The sequence below is a fragment of the Glycine max genome, chromosome 18 (genome assembly GCF_000004515.6).
Source record: "Glycine max cultivar Williams 82 chromosome 18, Glycine_max_v4.0, whole genome shotgun sequence".
Taxonomy (NCBI): domain Eukaryota; kingdom Viridiplantae; phylum Streptophyta; class Magnoliopsida; order Fabales; family Fabaceae; genus Glycine; species Glycine max.
In genome coordinates, this window is record NC_038254.2 from 376,120 (window position 1) to 394,268 (window position 18,149).

General features: G+C 31.8%; 3 protein-coding genes across 4 annotated transcripts; 2 read left to right on the forward strand and 1 right to left on the reverse strand.

Annotated features, from left to right (window-relative positions):
- The first annotated feature begins 274 nt into the window (after positions 1–274).
- On the forward strand, positions 275–5,323 carry MADS28 (MADS transcription factor). Of its 2 annotated transcripts, none has more exons than XM_041011659.1 (8): positions 275–696; positions 2,975–3,053; positions 3,616–3,683; positions 3,778–3,877; positions 4,126–4,167; positions 4,283–4,324; positions 4,581–4,714; positions 4,987–5,323. In XM_041011659.1, exons 1-8 carry the CDS (start codon positions 512–514, stop codon positions 5,060–5,062), a joined length of 726 nt encoding a protein of 241 aa, XP_040867593.1. In that variant the 5' UTR covers positions 275–511; the 3' UTR covers positions 5,063–5,323.
- Positions 5,324–8,036: 2,713 nt separating this feature from the next.
- On the forward strand, positions 8,037–10,483 carry LOC100799356 (uncharacterized). Its single transcript, XM_003553117.5, has 2 exons — positions 8,037–8,732; positions 10,054–10,483. Exons 1-2 carry the CDS (start codon positions 8,369–8,371, stop codon positions 10,068–10,070), a joined length of 381 nt encoding a protein of 126 aa, XP_003553165.1. The 5' UTR covers positions 8,037–8,368; the 3' UTR covers positions 10,071–10,483.
- A 1,349-nt stretch (positions 10,484–11,832) lies between these two features.
- LOC100527578 (uncharacterized) lies at positions 11,833–12,663 on the reverse strand. The gene has a single exon (XM_003553135.4). The coding sequence runs from the start codon at positions 12,320–12,322 to the stop codon at positions 12,113–12,115; it is 210 nt and encodes a 69-aa protein (XP_003553183.1). The 5' UTR covers positions 12,323–12,663; the 3' UTR covers positions 11,833–12,112.
- Positions 12,664–18,149: the final 5,486 nt, after the last annotated feature.

Consider the following 18,149-nt stretch of genomic DNA (forward strand, 5'->3'; position numbering starts at 1 on the left):
TATTAATTTATCATACTTTTAACATGTGGAGATAATAAATTTATATTTTTTATTTTTCAACAACAATTTGTTACCGAATCAAATTTTGGAAAACAAATTTAATTATTTATTCAAATTTTGATTTGAGCAGTTTCCTTGGCCCGGTCCTTATCATTAATCAAAGCACAGGCCACAGGTGATGTATGAAGCAAATTAAGCCAAGAGAAAAAGACAGGTAGAGAGAGAAATTTGATTTTGGTTTTGGAGTTAGCATCCATTACCATTCCCATTTGACCTGATAAGGATGCTTTTGCTGGGATTCTTAATTAAGGAGGTAGAATACAATTAATTAACAATACACGTACCTCTTAGTATCACACTTTAGACTTAACATTTTCAAAATATATTTCTAGATACATGTTATATACAAGGCCTACATATATATATTATAGAGATTTTATACATTCTAAATTTTGTGAGTGTGGACATACTCTGAGCGTGAGAAAGAGAAGGGGAAGAAAGAGAGAGAGTGATGGGAAGGGGAAGAGTGGAGTTGAAGAGAATTGAGAACAAGATCAACAGGCAAGTGACCTTTGCAAAACGAAGGAACGGGCTTTTGAAGAAAGCTTATGAGCTTTCCGTTCTTTGTGATGCCGAGGTTGCTCTCATCATCTTCTCCAATAGAGGAAAGCAGTACGAGTTTTGCAGCGGTTCAAGGTATTTTCCCCCCCACCAAAATGCAAAAACAAAAATGGATAATTATAAACACATGGAATGGACACAACATAGCATAACCAAGAAAAAAAAAAAATCCTTTCTCTCTCTCTCTCTCTCCTTTTGTTTACTTCTTCAAACACATATGGTTATATGTGCACATAAAACATACTATCACCGAAAAAGGAACCGCAGGACCTTTCTAGTTCTCATCCACACCTTTCTCTCTTCCTTTGATTTTTGCTGTTTTCAGTGATTCAAGACCACCAGCTAGCGTTTGCCACCTTCTCAATTTTTATTTTTTTTTATGCAAACAACATGAAAAAAGTTGAGTTTCTTTTTTCACTGTTTTGAGTTTTTCCGTTTCTGTGAATGTCTCGGCGTTTTTAGCAGGTTGAGTGTTTCTGTGGTCTTGTTGATGTTAGATCTGCAACTGGAAATGCAAAGAAATATAAATACAATAAAACAACATGAGAGATTATTACTGTTGTATTGACTGTTCTATTCTATGTATGTGCTAGTTTTTTTTTCTTCCTTCTTCTCTAATTTTGTTTTCCCCCAACCCTTTACCACCATTCTCTTTCTTACCCTCTTTTGGCTCTCAACCCAGTGATCCAAAATTTATTTATTTTTGCTTCATTTGTGTTAAGTTTCAAGCAGATCTGGTTTTAAAGTTTTCCCCAAAAGCAATTTGGGATCTGCTCATCAGGCTTCTGTTTCTGTGCAATTAAGTGTTGTGTAAAGATGCACATCATTATTTTTTTTTCCATGTCAAGTTTTAGCAGCCAGTGTCTGCTTTTGGCTTCAGTGTTTAAGAATCAGTCGAAAAACCTAACCCATGTCTCCTTTTTCATTTTCTTATTTCACCCAAGGCAAGGTACTATCGTTTACATATATCTCTGGGCCTAGCTAGGGTTTCTTTTATTTCTACAATTAGTTCTTAGTTTCCTCAGTATATATATCTGTCCATTTCTTCCCTTTTCATGTATTATTTAAAAGTTATATTTTTTTATTATTATTTGCGTTGGCTTACTATTTTTCCTATATTATTTATTTACTCATCAAGCTTTATGATGGTACTAATTCTCTGCCCTAATTTACTCATTTCTTTTTTTTTTTTCAGTTGTATACATATGTTATGTTATTGAAAGCAGATGTACATTTGATATGTTTTTTCAATTGATAATTATCATGATGAATTTAATTATTACAGGTTGATATGCTTATGCTACTAAATCAGGATTAGATCGAATGGTCTTTTCTTATAGGGCATCTAGTATAGTATAGTGGATAATTTGACCTCTATCTCCTTAAGCATAAACGCACTGCCACATTTTTCAATTCATTCAGTTGTATATGTTTCGATGCCTAGCTAATAGCTAGACATACCAAGATTTTCTTTCTGGATATATATTGGCTTCTCAGTACAAATTTTCTTCTTCCAAAACTAGCTGCTCTCTCTCTCTCTCGTTCAGAAATCAACAGTGGTCCATTAGGTCAGGATCTCAATGTACGGTAATCGAACAATGATATGTTCCCTGTATCTACTTCTGGGCGTTTAAGAAGTGTCACATAAATTAAATGAGCTATATATCTCATTTATTATCCATAGGATATATATCCGATCGATTTCTTTCTCTTGCCACATTTAGTTTGTTACTAGCTTTTATCTAGCGATAGATGAATAGTATGTTTGGGGTGACACTAAGATCAACCAAAATCAATTATCAAATCACAGTAAAGTAAATGTGAAATAATATATAATTCTTTTGGAAAAATCATGGTGATATTGCTTGTGTGAAACGGGATTTCTATTTGATTCCCAAACACACTAGAAAGGGGTCTCAATTATATATTCACATCTTAAACTACTAATTAGTTATCGATCCTGCTCACACAAGGTGTATTCTGACGTCTCTCTCCATTTATTACCGGGTTAATTGGTTTCTCATCACTATAAGTTGTTCACCGCTTGAGAAAACATAATCTTTTGGCTAGGTGGAGTTGGACTTACAGAAAATTTGAAGTCAAAAGATGTTTCAAGAGAAGACACAATTTATACTTAATAATATTATTAATTTTGAAACCCTTACTAAAGAAAGTACGTTAATTAATTATGCAGTAATTAACTTACTATAGTTTTCCTTTTTTAAAAACTTTCTTGGATGCGTAAGTACTACTGATTGTGCATCTGTCCTGTAGTAATGGAATTATACATTTAATTGGTACTTATATGATATTCTAAATGTTTGTACATAATTTTATATATGTCAACGTGCAGCATGCTCAAAACGCTGGAGAGGTACCAGAAATGCAACTATGGAGCGCCTGAGGACAATGTGGCAACAAAGGAAGCCTTGGTATTGGTGATAATCCCATACGCCCTAAATATTTAATTAATTGAGTATTTGTGCATTTAAATTGCCGAATTTGATCACAGCATTTTTTGTTTAATTTCTTTTTTGTCTCTTGTACATACAGCGGAATATGGATCTATTTAACATATATTTTTTTTATCTGAATAAAATAAAAGGGAATGTGGAGCATAACCATAACTGTTCTAGTATCCTTTTTTGCATAAAGCTATATTTGCAGTAGTGTTTGTGTTAAGAAAATCAAGTTGAAGCAATGCAATGATCCCTTTAATCTTCAGGCATTGTTTGGATGGAATGGTTTTCAGCGAGTGGCCGGGAGGGGGTAATTTTTCATTTTCATATTGAGAAAGTTATAATTTATAAAAATAAACAAAGAATGTTTATTGATATATAGGGTCTGGAGCGAAACATTTATAGCCTAATTAACTACATGTTTATGGAAACAATTTGTTACATGCCTGCTTCAGGGAGCACCAGTTTATTATCAATGCACAATTCATTCAGCTTTTGTAACAGCTATGATTTTTGCTTCCATGACTATATATAGGAGTTAAGCAGTCAACAAGAATACTTGAGGCTGAAAGCACGTTATGAAGCTCTACAACGTTCTCAAAGGTAAAGATGGTCGACTATGTCTAGAATTATATGCACATATATAATACGAACTGATGAGTTATTAATATATATTTGACTGATTGATGATCATTAGGAACCTTATGGGAGAAGATCTTGGCCCTCTAAGCAGCAAAGAGCTTGAATCACTTGAAAGGCAGCTAGATTCGTCTTTGAAGCAAATCAGATCAATAAGGGTACTTTCCAAAGTTGCCAATTTCCATTTTGAAATAATTTAGAAAAATCGGATCACACATTAATTCCCAATCACGAATCACCTCCACAGCTAATTCCATTTTAGACATATATATATATATATATATATATTAATTGAGCTGTGTCCAATAAAGAATAGAAGAAATTAATTTATCTTTCTCAAAAAGTTATAAGCTATATGATCGATGGTCGATATGTCAACTTTTCTCATAACATTCTATATATACAGACCCAATTCATGCTGGATCAGCTTTCTGATCTACAACGTAAGGTATGAGGTCAATTATCCTTTTTCTTTAATTAATTTGTCAATGTTTAACTGCTATTCTTCTTCTTCCGCATATTTCCCTTGCTCACCGGTTCAATTATGCATGTCACTTGTGAAGGAACACTTTCTAGGTGAGTCAAACAGAGATCTCAGACAAAGGGTAAGAAACATTTCAACCTACTTAAAATTAACTAGTCACTCAAATTACGGTTTATAGCTCTACCAATTGGAATATATATATATATATATATATATATATATATATATATATATATATATATATATATATATATATATATCACCAAATTAAACAATTTGCATTAAGATATATATGATTTAGCAATTCAACTTTGCCCTCCTCAACTACTACAAGTGAAATCTTAATTAAGAGCGAGTTGCGCTGCTGTTTTTTGCAGTTGGAAGAGTTTCAAATAAATCCACTCCAACTGAATCCCAGTGCTGAAGATATGGGGTATGGACGCCATCCAGGTCAGCCCCAAGGCCATGCTCTCTTTCAACCATTGGAGTGTGAGCCAACCTTGCAAATTGGGTATTATTTTCCTCTTCATTCAAATATTAATTCATTCATATATAGTTGTGGTTGTACATATATTATTTCGTAACTAGCATGCATGCAATATGAAAGAATTAATGCATGATTTAAGAGATTGTGTGGTGTACATAGTATATATGGGATTTGATACAGACTATTAGAAACTACAAATATTGCGTAACAATTTAAAATTCCCAATCATGAATCATGTTGATTAACGAGTAACGGGTTTTAGATTTTGATAATAATTTTAATTTGTTTGATCGCAGATATCATCCTGATCCAGTATCAGTGGTGACAGAAGGCCCAAGCATGAATAATTACATGGCAGGATGGTTACCATGAAAGAGTGTCAAATGTGGAGCATAATTAAAGATCCTGCCGTTTAATTTCAAATTTATTTGAAGTTAAGGAAAACGGAAATTTGTAATAGCACGTAATGGACTTACACTAGACTCTACCTTCTAATTAAGCTAGGAACAATATAAGCAGTGATTTTGTGTGTGAGCTTTCATAAACAGTACCTAGCTAGCCTCTTCCTTGTTTCAATAATCACTTCTTCCTTTTCCTAATTAATAAAACTATCGTATGCACCCTTTGCCTTTACATTACCTTGTATTACCTACCAATGACCTCACATGTTTGCTTTTGTCACTCTATAAAATTAGTGTTTAATTTTCTCTTCCAGGCATAGCCATTATTTGATGGGGTGAAAATGCTTGTATTATGAAAATATACATTTCTCAATTGAAAACTTATCACATGATAGTAAACTAAGTGGTTATAGAAAAAAAATAGTTAAATGCACAAAAATAATGAAAGGCTGCTAGTCACTCAAATTTTATAAAGAATTTATAAGTGAGAAGTCTACAAACACTTTTTTAATAAGGTGAATTGTTTCGTAATTAATTTCATTTCGTTTAAAAAAATAATTTGTAACACGTTAATTAATTTTACTATTAAAAAGATTAAATTATATCATAACTAATTAAATTTCAATTAAAACATTTATTGTATCATAATTTCAATTAAAAAATTTATTGTATCATAATTAATTTTAATATTAAAAGGATAAATTATATCATAACTAATCATTTAGTTTTGTTAAAGATTATTAATGATAAATGCTCCTGTGTCTCGTATAAGTTATACAACGAAAACAATTTTGTTGAAAAAAGACACATTAAAAACTTATTTTTATAAAAAAAAAATTGTCCAAAACAAAATTGAGGTGTAAATTTAGAGAAAACATTTGTTTCCAGCACTCCGACTATTATATTCTGTATCTCTAATTATATATTGGAAAATCCATTTTGACATAAAAATTTATATTTTAGAATAAACTTTTCAGCGTGCAATTATAGATACAAGATGCAATAACTTTTAGAGTGTGTTTGGATGAGATAATTTTAAATTCTAAAAAATTTTAAATTTTAAGAATTTCAAATACTTCGATTTAAATTCCCATTTTTAAAATTTGTGTTTGGATTCAAAGCGTTGGTTCAGAGTATGTGGTTCCACACGGTTAAAAGTGATTGTTGCTGTTGATATAAGAGGTTGATGGCGCACAATTCTGATTCCTTCATTCGATCATTGATGGAATTGAATTTGAAGGAAGAGGGTGTTGAGAAGAGTTGGTGGAAATCAATGATTGAGAAGAAGAGGAGGAGGAAGAAGAAAGCGAGCCGAGGATTGCGATAATGTACTTCTTTTGGAGCGTGAAGCTCACGCAGCAGAAGCTCGAAGAAAGTTCTTTGACGTAGAATGTGGCAGTAGGGGGAGGGGACGATGGCTTGCGGTGGTCGTTGTCGACGAGGTTGTGGTGATCGTCTTCCTCGTCGGAGGAAGAGTCCATTTGTAATGATTTGTGGTTGATCATAGTGGAGAGTGAGTTAGGGATGAATTCGAGTCACTAACTCGTTCGCGGGTGTGTGTCGGTTGGGTTTGTGAGTGACACTGGGCGAGTCATGACAATGATAAACAATAAAAAAAACATGTGTGCAGAGAAAAAGATACCAACAAAGGAAGCAAAAATGAGTCGTTGGTTAAAGATAGAATTTGAAATTCTATTCTTTCAACTAACTAAAATCATTTTTAAAATTCTAAAATTTTAAATTCATTTTACTAAAATATCCAAATAATTACGTTTAATAAAAAAAATTTAATTTCCTATAAAAAATATATTATCTAATTAAATTACCCTATTCAACTCTTAGAGAAAAAGAGAATGATAATAACATGGGCCTCTTCACACCGTGCACATGCCTTGGATTTGCAAGTAATTGTGAATCAGGGTTAGCTGAAATAGGATCCTCGGGACAACGGGCCTCAGCAACTGTATTGACGGACTTGATCGTAATGATTTATTAAATTGATGAGAAACTTTATTTATAAACTATTTTATTTGAGTTTAAAATCTTTGCAAAAGAAAATTTATTGGTATAATTTTTAAAAATATTATAATAAAAATCAACAAAATAACTACACATAACAATTTATAATTGAATAATAATAAAAAGAAGTTCTTGTGAGTAAATACATTATTCACTCATTGTATTATTCTCAACAAATATTTTCAGTAACAAATAACAACAATAATAATTGTTATAGTAGATTAATGATTATGTAAGAGAGAATTTTAATGGTTATCGTGACACGCATACTCTGCATCAAACAATATTTTGAGTTTTGACTATCGAATAAGGCCAAGCAGACTTCACCATAACATGCCAGACGCCTGGACCCAAGCCAAGACCAAGAGCTCGCAAACATTGTTTTGTTTTTTTTTCAACAAAATCAGTAGTTGCTGCTACCACTTCACCTTCATGGTTCCAAGCATCTCTTGTCATATGCTCCTTCATTTTGATTCTGGACATGTGATCACTCCATGTTTCACAACTGGGAGGATTTCTCCATTTTGCCAGAGCTGCAACTCTCCAAATCTTCAAGTAAAATTATGAGGGTTCTTAAAGTTAACAAGTAATAAAAAGTGTAAAATGATAAATAAAGAATTAATATTTATTTTTTAAAAAAAATTGATAAATATATTAAAAATTAAAAATTAACGTTTAAAAAATATTAAAATTACTAAAAAAAACTTATTTATCAAATAATTAAACTAGACTTTAATTATTAAAAAAATTAATTAAAATATTTTATCAAACATAACTCTTCCATACCATAAGAATAATATTTGTTTAGTTTATTTTTACATTTATCGGTAATATTCAGTTTTAATTTGATTTTGACTGTATTTTATTATAGTATAGTATAGTAAATGAAGGGGTTACAAATAAAATTAAGCTGGGTGACGTGTATCCGATCTGAATGATATGATCTTGTAGAGTTGTTGGTTCCTTCCAGACAAAGTAGTCTGTATCGAAATCATCCACATGGCTATTGCTGTTCAACGCAACCAATCCAAAACCATTTCTCTTTTCCATTCATTCGTATATATCCGCGTCATTCATTTTTCTCTGACCCTCAAACACAACAAAGGTCAATCCAATCACAACAACTTTATCCAATTGCCTCGTTTCTACCAATAGCCCAACACAACCAACTCTTTTTTATTTATTTCCACCAATTCTTTTCTTTTTTTTGTTTTTCATTCTGCTTCATCGGATAAGCATAAGACACCATCTTATTCATATGATGAGGGGAAGAAGGAGACATCAAGATGAGCAATCTCGTGCTTTGTACGACCTCTCCTCTCTCGTTCTCAACCTCCTTCGCTCGCCTCTGACGTTCTCCGACGAGGTTCCGCCAGCGTCACGGCGTCCGGGCCAGGCTCAGATATCCCCGGCGGGATTCGCGTCGTTGCTGCTGGGAATATCCCTGGCGTTGATGCTGTGTGGATCTGTGACGTTCTTCATCGGGTTCGTGTTGATGCCGTGGGTTCTGGGATTGGTCATGCTCTTCTACGTCGCCGGAATCCTCTCCACCCTCTCCGTCTTCGGCCGCTCCATTCTCTGCTACGCCACCTCCCCACCCTCGCCGCGTAAGGACATTCCCGGTAAGACTACTTATCTCAATTCCAAGTTTTTTTTCTGTTCATGTAAATGGGAAAGTTATTTTTGTTTCCAATCCAACGGATTCCCATTATTAATATGTATATGTTTAATTCCAGAAGATTGATGATGAACAAAGTCAATGTATAATTGGCATTTATAACATATTGTAGTTAACAAATCCCTTAAATCCAAAATTGAAGGATTAAATTCTTAAAGATTAATTTATAACTTTTGAGTTAAAACACGTCCTTGATTTCAAAAAAGAAAAAAACTCAACAACAAAGTTCTTTTTTTGACCGGTTTTTGCTTGGTTCTAAGAACGGATCTTTAAAGGTTTGGATTTTGGTTGGTTGGTTGGTTAGTTGGGCTGGCTGTCCGCATATGGGGCCCACCATTTGTTGGAGGTTAGGTTTGATTAAAATTGGATAATTTTGATATAATAACTTTTAAATTATTTAATATAATAAATATGTGTGTTTTAATTTATTTTAGTCATAGATTTTATATTAGAATATACGTCAAGGGATAGCATTAAGTTTCATTATGTTGTTTTCTTGAAAAATAATTGTGGTGGAGAAACATTGTCATATTGATGCATGGTATCCTCATTCCCCGCCACAGCAATTGTAGATTTCTCGTTAACTTTACATTCAGGCAGGGGTCTCTCATAAGCATGAAAACAAAGGATGTGCAGTAGTATTAGTTATTTTTTAAATTATTTCGACTTTGAATATACATTGAGTAAATCATATCTAGCTAGTTTCTTTTTTGGATTTATATTCTTATTGGGAAATCATTGTTAATTTGTTATTCAACTTACGACAAGAAGATGGCACGATATGGTGAGATGTTAAACATGGCTCTTATACAAGACTGTTAGGAGTGTGTAATATTTTTTTTTTATATATGGTAACACCACTCACTCAAATTCAAGACTCATTTACCTGAACAAAAATATACCAAGTAGGAGAAGATTTGGATGTCACCCGCAGGCCAGAGCTGGTCCCTGCCTCAGCCTAGCTAATTCGTTAAATTTGGCGTGGCTTGGAGTATTAATTTATTTTTCTTTTTAACATACATACTTTGTTTTATGTCCATAAATTGGTTTTGATTCATAGCCTACATAAACTGCAACTATAATGAGCTTCCCCTTGGAAAAAGAAAATTTTGTAGTAGTTTTGAATATCATGTTCTTTTCGTAAACTTCAATTTCAATGTTGCCTGTTCTGAATTCACCCCTTGTTGTGGAGTCGTGTTTATTTACTTTTATTTGGCATTTATCTGCATGACGGCTTAATTCTAAATTTTGGTTGTTGCATGCAGCATGGAAGCTTATGTGAAGTGACCAAATGAAGAATGAAAATGAGTTGTACGATGGTGCATGTGGGGGTTTTGTGCTGCCTATAGATGCAGGAATCGTAGTTAAATGGGTTTTAAGCTACTGAAGTGAACTATGTGGATATGGCTTCTTGTGCATTAGAAATAGCCAAGTAAAATTCTGAAGAACTACTTACTACCTTGGTATTGAGATTGAGGGGTTGTTCTGTTCCCAGCTTCCTTCTTCCTTCCGTTATCAATTATTTTATTCAACTCTATCGCACCTTGCTAAAATTCTTAAGCTTAGGCTGTTGAATTTCCTTTTGTTCAATTATAGAAAGAGAAGGAAAATATATTGATTTGACTCCTGAGAAACAGGGGTTGTACCGGATCAAGAAAAATGTTTTGGAATCGGATGGTTGTTTGTTGTGCCTAATTGTCTATAGCAGCTGATATTATTTATTCACATATCATTTCTGCTGTTGAGTTGAGCGTGGTAGATGAATGATGAGGATTCTTATTGTGGCCCATATGCTATGGATTAATGCCTTGTCGCTAGTGTCACTAATTCATACCAATTTTAGTTTTTTTCTTGTTAAACAAAGTTAAATAAAAAAAAGCTTTTGTATAAATGATGTGGAATCTCTGGTGATACGAGTATTATAAGATGCTTAAAAATATTAGTCTAGACTAAAGTGGTATGAACAAAATATTCAAGAGTATTATTTGGTTGTATTCGATGTAAATTACATTTAAAGGTCCGTTAATAATCAGAATAAACATGTCATTTATTATAAATTTCTGGTTTAGGAAAAATTTAATCTCATCTGATGATTATGTGTAATTATTATTATTATTATCATTCTATATAATGAGCATCCGTTATATACTCTGAAACACCATTTTCATTCAATAATTCTTATGTTTTCTCCTATTTTAACCGTCTAAAATTAATCAATTAAGACTTTTTGACAAAAAATTGGTAAAAATAAAGTTTATTTACGTAAGGTGTAGTATGAAAGCTACTCATATGACATGAATAATTGTCTTTTTATTTTAAAAAAAATGATTTTTTACATTGGTTGAAAATATAACCGTAAAAAGTGACTTTTTATATCAATAATTATAATCAATTTAAAAAAGCAAAATCACTGAATAGTTTTCATATTACATTATGCAAATAATTTTTATCTATTTTTTGTAAAAAAAAATCCTAAAATTAATTTTACCAAAATTTAAATTAAATGGATCATAAGTATTGGATAACTGCACTTGATTCCATGTTTTTTTAGCGTCAAAGTGGATATCCATTACCCAACAACTAGAATAAAGTTCTCGATTTAGGTGCTTGCTATATATACTTTTATTATAAAAAATATACTTAAGCAGAATAAAAGTAGTTTTTTTACAGGAGGGATAAAAGTATTTTCGATGATAAAATATAATTATAAATCCAAATAAATAAAAAAGTAATTTAAAATGAGTCATTTTTTTACTATGCATAAAAAATTGTCTTTTGTTAGTCCTTTTTGTACCCAAAAAGTGTTTTATGAAAGAAAAAAAAAAGAGTGAGAGAAATTGATGTGGCATTCGTATGAGAGTTAATTTAAAACAATTATAGGCATTAAACAAAAGGGATTTTAAGGGTTCAGCGTGAGAGTCAATTATAATTAATCAAATCACCACTCATATAATTAAATAACACCAGATTTTGTTCCTTTTTTCTTCGTTTTCAACTACACGCATGGGAGGGATTCAAGTATGAAAAGAAAATGAATAAAGTGATTGGTCAGTACGTAAATAATTTGATTGAAGAGAACGAACATGAAAGCATAAAACATCAAGCCATGTGATATGATATCAGTGTGTGCAGTGCCAGTGATTCCATTCTATGACTCTATACTAACCAAGGTTGTCCTAATCTTGGAATCTCAAAGACTAAAGAGAAGTAGAGTTATTATTCGATGAGGACATGAGAAATGGGAAACCACAATCAACTAACCTTAAAAGAATAACAAGATAAAAATTTACTAAACCTTTAACCAAAAAGAGAATAGAATAAAGCCTAGCCAGTGTAGATATGCACACCAATAGCAATAAGAAAGATGGTAATGAGACCAAAGAAGATGATTGTGTGGACCAAGATAGAAATTGCACTGGTTTGCATGTTCCCAAACTCTACCACTCTGCTCCTCCCAGGCAATTGAAACAGAAGACCAGGGCTAAGCAACACAAACAGCACCACTGCTATCACCACTGGACCCCAATCCGCCATTATATATATGTATTATGAGTGATTACTTGTTGCTTCTTGAACCTTAATTTACAACACAGACAAAGGTGTATTAGACAATAGAAAGCTAGCTAGCTAGCTACAACTTCATACACATTATCTAGTGTTCAATCAATATTGCTAGTAATATACTAATATAGGGAATTGAAGATGATCGATCTTAGAATAAAAAAAATAAAAATAAAAAGTGAATGGAAATTAAATAGGGATAACTCAAGCAAGAAATAAATTAAAAAGAGCTACCTAGCTACTAGCTAGCATCAACTAAATATAGAAATAGCTTAATTTCGTTGTTTCGGTGCATGTCATAGTCATGGTGGGGTGCCTTATTGATGGAACTTGCTAGCATATACGTGCCAGCATATCCAAAATCTAGTTTTTGGTGTGGCTTTTCATTAATGGAACTTGCTAGCAAGATAAGATCGAATCAATTATAGTTTTTGTCTCGGTAGTTGAAAAGCGACGAATGAATAACAGATTGGTGTTGAGTAGGTGGACACGTTAGTTACCCTGTAGCCTCAGCGAGGAGATTAATTATATTATTTTTTTTGTTTGTATAAGAGAAAATTAAGTTTTTGGACATTTGGTGGATATCACAGTTCATGTATATTTTTTTAAGAAAAAAAATAAATAGAATTTGATATAAAAAAAATCTTATTTTATCTTATCAAAAGGATGTAACTAAAACAACATGTAAATACAACAATATATGTACATATATATATGGTATATTATATTATCACAGTTTCACTATAAGACCGTTAAACTCTATTATTTTCACGAGAATTTTCTTAAATTTAATAGAAAATAAAGCAAAAACACTCCCAAATGAATTTAACGTTTGAAATGCTATTCATTGAATAACATTTTGATACTTGGTCAGATATATACTTATGTACAGTGACATATATCAATGAAGATCAAGAATAACGAGCATCGATCAAATCAAAGGTATTTTTAATTTAACGCTTGAAAAATGTTTATAAATATTAGGCGTGAGTTGAAGAGCTCCACGCATATATACAATAAAAGATTATGAAGTTTGAGTTGTAAAATGCCGCTTCCATGCGTTATTATACCTGTAGCACTATGGATAACGGTTGTGTTGGGGAAGCTTGTAGGGGATAATAATAGAAAGGTTTAATTTAATCTCAAGCTCTCAGCAAAAAGATACACGTCCCAATATATTTATTATGCAGTACAGGCAAATGAAAGAAAATACAAAGGCTTGACCCAAGCCATATTTATTTTTTTCCCCACAAATAAGAACATGAACATAGCAATGGATGATTATAAGAAAAAGGAAAAAGTGAAGCAAACATAAACGTACAACGTAGCTGGCCGATGTAGTAGTGGAGCTTAATGGCAAACAAAAAAAGAGAAATGAGAGCAAAGTAGAGGAGGCACCACCGGAAAACACGAATAACACTTTTCTACTCTTCCAATTTATGTGTATTGATAATAACACACAGCTAGCTCTTCCCTTGTTCTGTGAATCACTGGGGGGGATTTGAGATCTTATGTTCAAACGTCAGGGAGACCATAGAGTAATATATACTCTGCATGTAAACGTGGGTGATTAAGCTACGTTTGGATTCACCGCCATTGTGCACGTGGTACTTGTGATTCAGATTTGGATTAAGGATAACTTGTTTCACATCATAAATTCTAACTATTATGCATGTGCTTCACCTTTCACCGATTATTTCATGTTCAAGCAAGGAATTATATAAATTAAATTAATTATAGCCAGACATATGATACTTTTGCTTAGAAATTAGGAACTTGACTTGGTTTGGGTTTGGGTTTGGGTTTGGGTGGTCTGGTTGGTGCTCTGTTCATTTATGTTCAGTTCCATAGTTCATAAATCTTCACTATAAGGACAAGAATAAATCTTTTAGAAAAACAAATGATATACTTTTTTTTATAAAAAAAATTGCTGTAAAAGATCGCAGGGAATTTCTTGCAAATCTCAGCTTATAAGAAATAAATTATTCGTGAAGATTAAAAAAAAAAGTTTCCTGTGAATTTTCATGGAAATTCCATAGTAAAATTCACAAGAAATCAACAAATTTAACAGTGGGTGTTAATTTTTACAAAAAAAAAGAGTTTGAAACTATTAAAAGTATAAAAATATTTTTTAAAATTTTGTAAAGTTACGCATATAATTGATTCTTTTAAGTAGAAAAACTAATCAGTTGATACAAAATTATTTCTATTTTTAAAAAATAAAAAAGATATTTTAAAACTGTAAAAATATACTCCTATATTAAAGACTAAAATACAAAATTTAAAGGACTGAGAATTTCACTCTCCTAACATTTATAATTGAACATTTTTTATATTCTTGATCTCTTTCGTCTCTCTTTTGGTCCAATTCAGACATTGTCTCTCCAATCAGCAAAAACAAAAATGTATCTATTGCATCACTTAAATAAATTGAAGCGTATGCATAATATTAAAAGTTTTAGTCAAGTTGATCACTGAGGTGGCATCTTCTGTTTCAATTCCTATTTTCTTTATTTGAAAAAACGAGATAAAAATAAAATAACAAATTAGTATTTTAAGTTTTAACATTAATATCTCAATTAATAATTGTGAAATTGTATATCAACTAAGCTCAAATAATCAAAAGAAGATATATCTTAATCGTTTAGAAAATATCTTTGATTTAGTTGAGTTACAAGTTTGTGAATTAAAAAAAATTGTAAGGTTATAGATTGAAAAGATGTTTAGAAAAAAATATAGGATTTATGTCAATATGCATTAAAATATTTAATTAAGGATTAAATTAAACAGCTAGGTAAGACTTAGATTAATTAACAAAATGAGTTGAAACAAAAAAAAAAAGTTAATAAAATGAGTAGGAAGGTACTGGAAGTAGAAGTGGGGAGTGGGGTTGCAGCGAACCAAGAACATAGTAGTAGACTCGAGTTTGGGCCTTCGAAGAAAAAAAGTTGTAATGAATCTTAACTATTGGGCTGAAAAAAATAATTAAAGTCCACTTCAGTAACTTACACAGCCTTCAGAAAAAAAGTTGCAATAAATCTAATTATTTTTTAAAATAATTTTTGTTAACCATTTTAAATTGAATTGTTTATAAATAATTTGTTGCATATGATCCCTACTTAAGAGGTGCTTGGTTATGTTCGTAATTCCCAAATTCCTGAACTGTTACCATTGCATAGTTCAGCCATATGAAGTTATGAACAGAATTGTGACACAAAGACTTCATCAATAGTTGAGCGTTTAATTTCTATGCATTTGTCAGTATCAAAATAATTAGATTAGTAATTATTAAAATTCATAATTTATATCACATTTAAATTAATTATTATAAAAGTTAATAAATTTTTCATACATAAATAATTATTCTATAAAATATTTTCTCATAATAGAGAATATCTAATCTAAAGCACTCAAGGGAAACATATTGCTTAACTTGTCCTAGGTTATGAGAGAGATATTTATTGTTATTCATTGCATGTCTTCCCACCCCCCCCCCCCCAATGATCACAAGGGATCATGGCATTATAGCATATCAAAATGTTATGTTATATCCCGTGGATTTTGGTGTGTGATTATGCATATGTCAGTTATATATCGTGTTTGTACCTTTGACAATGGTTGAATTAGACATCAATCCCCTAAGTAAATGATCATTATAAGGGTCGACCTAGGGGAATCTTGGTTATAAGGATCAAGTTCCTACTTGATCTGGAGGGTACACAGTATTTCAGTCTCAAACATTTGGTGTGTAAAACCTAAGTACTAAGGATCTAATAAAATGTAGAGATTGAGATACAATCTTATCTAGAGGGTACATAATCTTTCAACCTCAAACATTGGATATATAGAACCTAAGTCATAAGGATCGAATATAATGTAGAGATTGGGATACAATCCGATCAGAAAGCTATATAGTCCTTCAACTTCATGCATTGTGTGTATAGAGGCTAAACTTTATGGATTGGGATATGAAACGTTTCAGAGGATATACAACCCTCCAACTTCAAAAATTGGATGTGTAAAAGCTAAATTATATGGATTGGGATATGATTTAATCCAAAAGGTGCATTTTATTTTTTTTTGCATTAGTAAGTGCATACACTTTTTAAAAAAACTCCCCTCATCCCCTTAAGCTTGTTTGACTTTATTTTGCATATAAAATATTGCAAAATTCTACGAGGTTGCCCACCTATTCTCTTTTCGTACTTATTTAGTCTTTATAACAATTAAGGATTTGGTTTTATTAGGTATAGTTGTAGTGATAGCGAGCAAGTTGCAATTTTCTATTTCATTTTAAGTTAATAGGAAATTTAGTCTCTGAGATTGTATCCATTTTGCATATTAGTCTCTAACTTAATGTTAAATTCAAAATAGTCTTTATCTTTTCATAAATGTTGTAAAATAGTCCTTCCGTTAAATTTTAAAGTAACGTTATTAGTGAGATCAATTTTAGTGCCACGTGGACTATCCAACGTGACACTAAAGGATGATGTGGCATGGCACGTGGATGTGCCTCTTAAAAGATGTCACGTCATTTGATGATAACAAAACGAGTAAATAAATAATTTAGTCTCTGACTTTGTATCCTTGTTGCATATTAGTCCCTAACTTAATGAAAAATTCAAAATAGCCCTTATCTTTGCATAAGTGTTGCAAAATAGTCTTTCTGTTAAATTTTAAAGTAACGTTGTTAGTGAGGTCAATTTTAGTGTCACGTCATTTGATGATGATAGAATAAGTGGCTTCTTCAAATCTGATGGTTCTGAACCAATTGAGGCATATATAAGAAAAAGAACCCACATACACTTACACAAATAAAAAGTATCAAAAATCCACAACAATAACCTTATCACTGCAGCCGTCAACACCAATGGACGAGGTCTGCATAACCATTTTCTTTTCTTTTTTTTTCTTCAATTACCATCAATGTATCATTCCAGGTTCTGATTTTTTTTTTGTGTTCTGAATAGGAAGAGAAAAAATCAGAGGAAAACAAAGTGGAGGAGAAAAAAGCAGAGGAAAAAGAAAAGAAAGAAGAAGAGAAAAAATCAGAGGAATAAAAAGATGACAAGGAATCCAAAAAGGAATCTGCGTCGCTAGAAATTGTGCAAGGCATAACCTCCGCAATGCATGAACATTTTAAGCATGATTTATGACATCTTTTAAATTAGGGACCATTTTACAATACTTATGTAAAAATAGAGATTATTTTGAATTTTTCATTAAGTTAGAGACTAATATGCAATATGTGTACAAAGTTAGAGACTAAATTGCATATTTACTTGTTTTGTTATCATCAAATGCGACATCTTTTAAAAGACACGTCCACGTGTCATGTCACGTCATCCTTTAGTGTCACGTTGGATAGTCCACATGGCACTAAAATTGACCTCACAAATAACGTTAAAATTTAACAGAAGAACTATCGTGCAACATTTATGCAAAGATATGAACTATTTTGAATTTAACATTAAGTTAGAGACTAATATACAAAATTGCTACAATCTCTCAAACTCAATTGTCTATTCATTCATTTTATTTTGATTGAAAGTCGTGTACTGTATGTTGACATGTTGACATGTTGACACAGACAGGGAAATCAAAGGCAAGTGGAGTTCAAAACGAATGATTAAACGTCATCCACTAACTATGTCTATAGGGAAGAAATTCAAAAAGCAAAGAATGGTACATGTTAACTAATTGTCATATTTTCACACGATGAGGGTGGAGCCTTGGATTTTGACTACTACGGTGGAAGATGAAGTCAAGGTAAGCTCAAGAAGCAAAGTGTGACACTTAC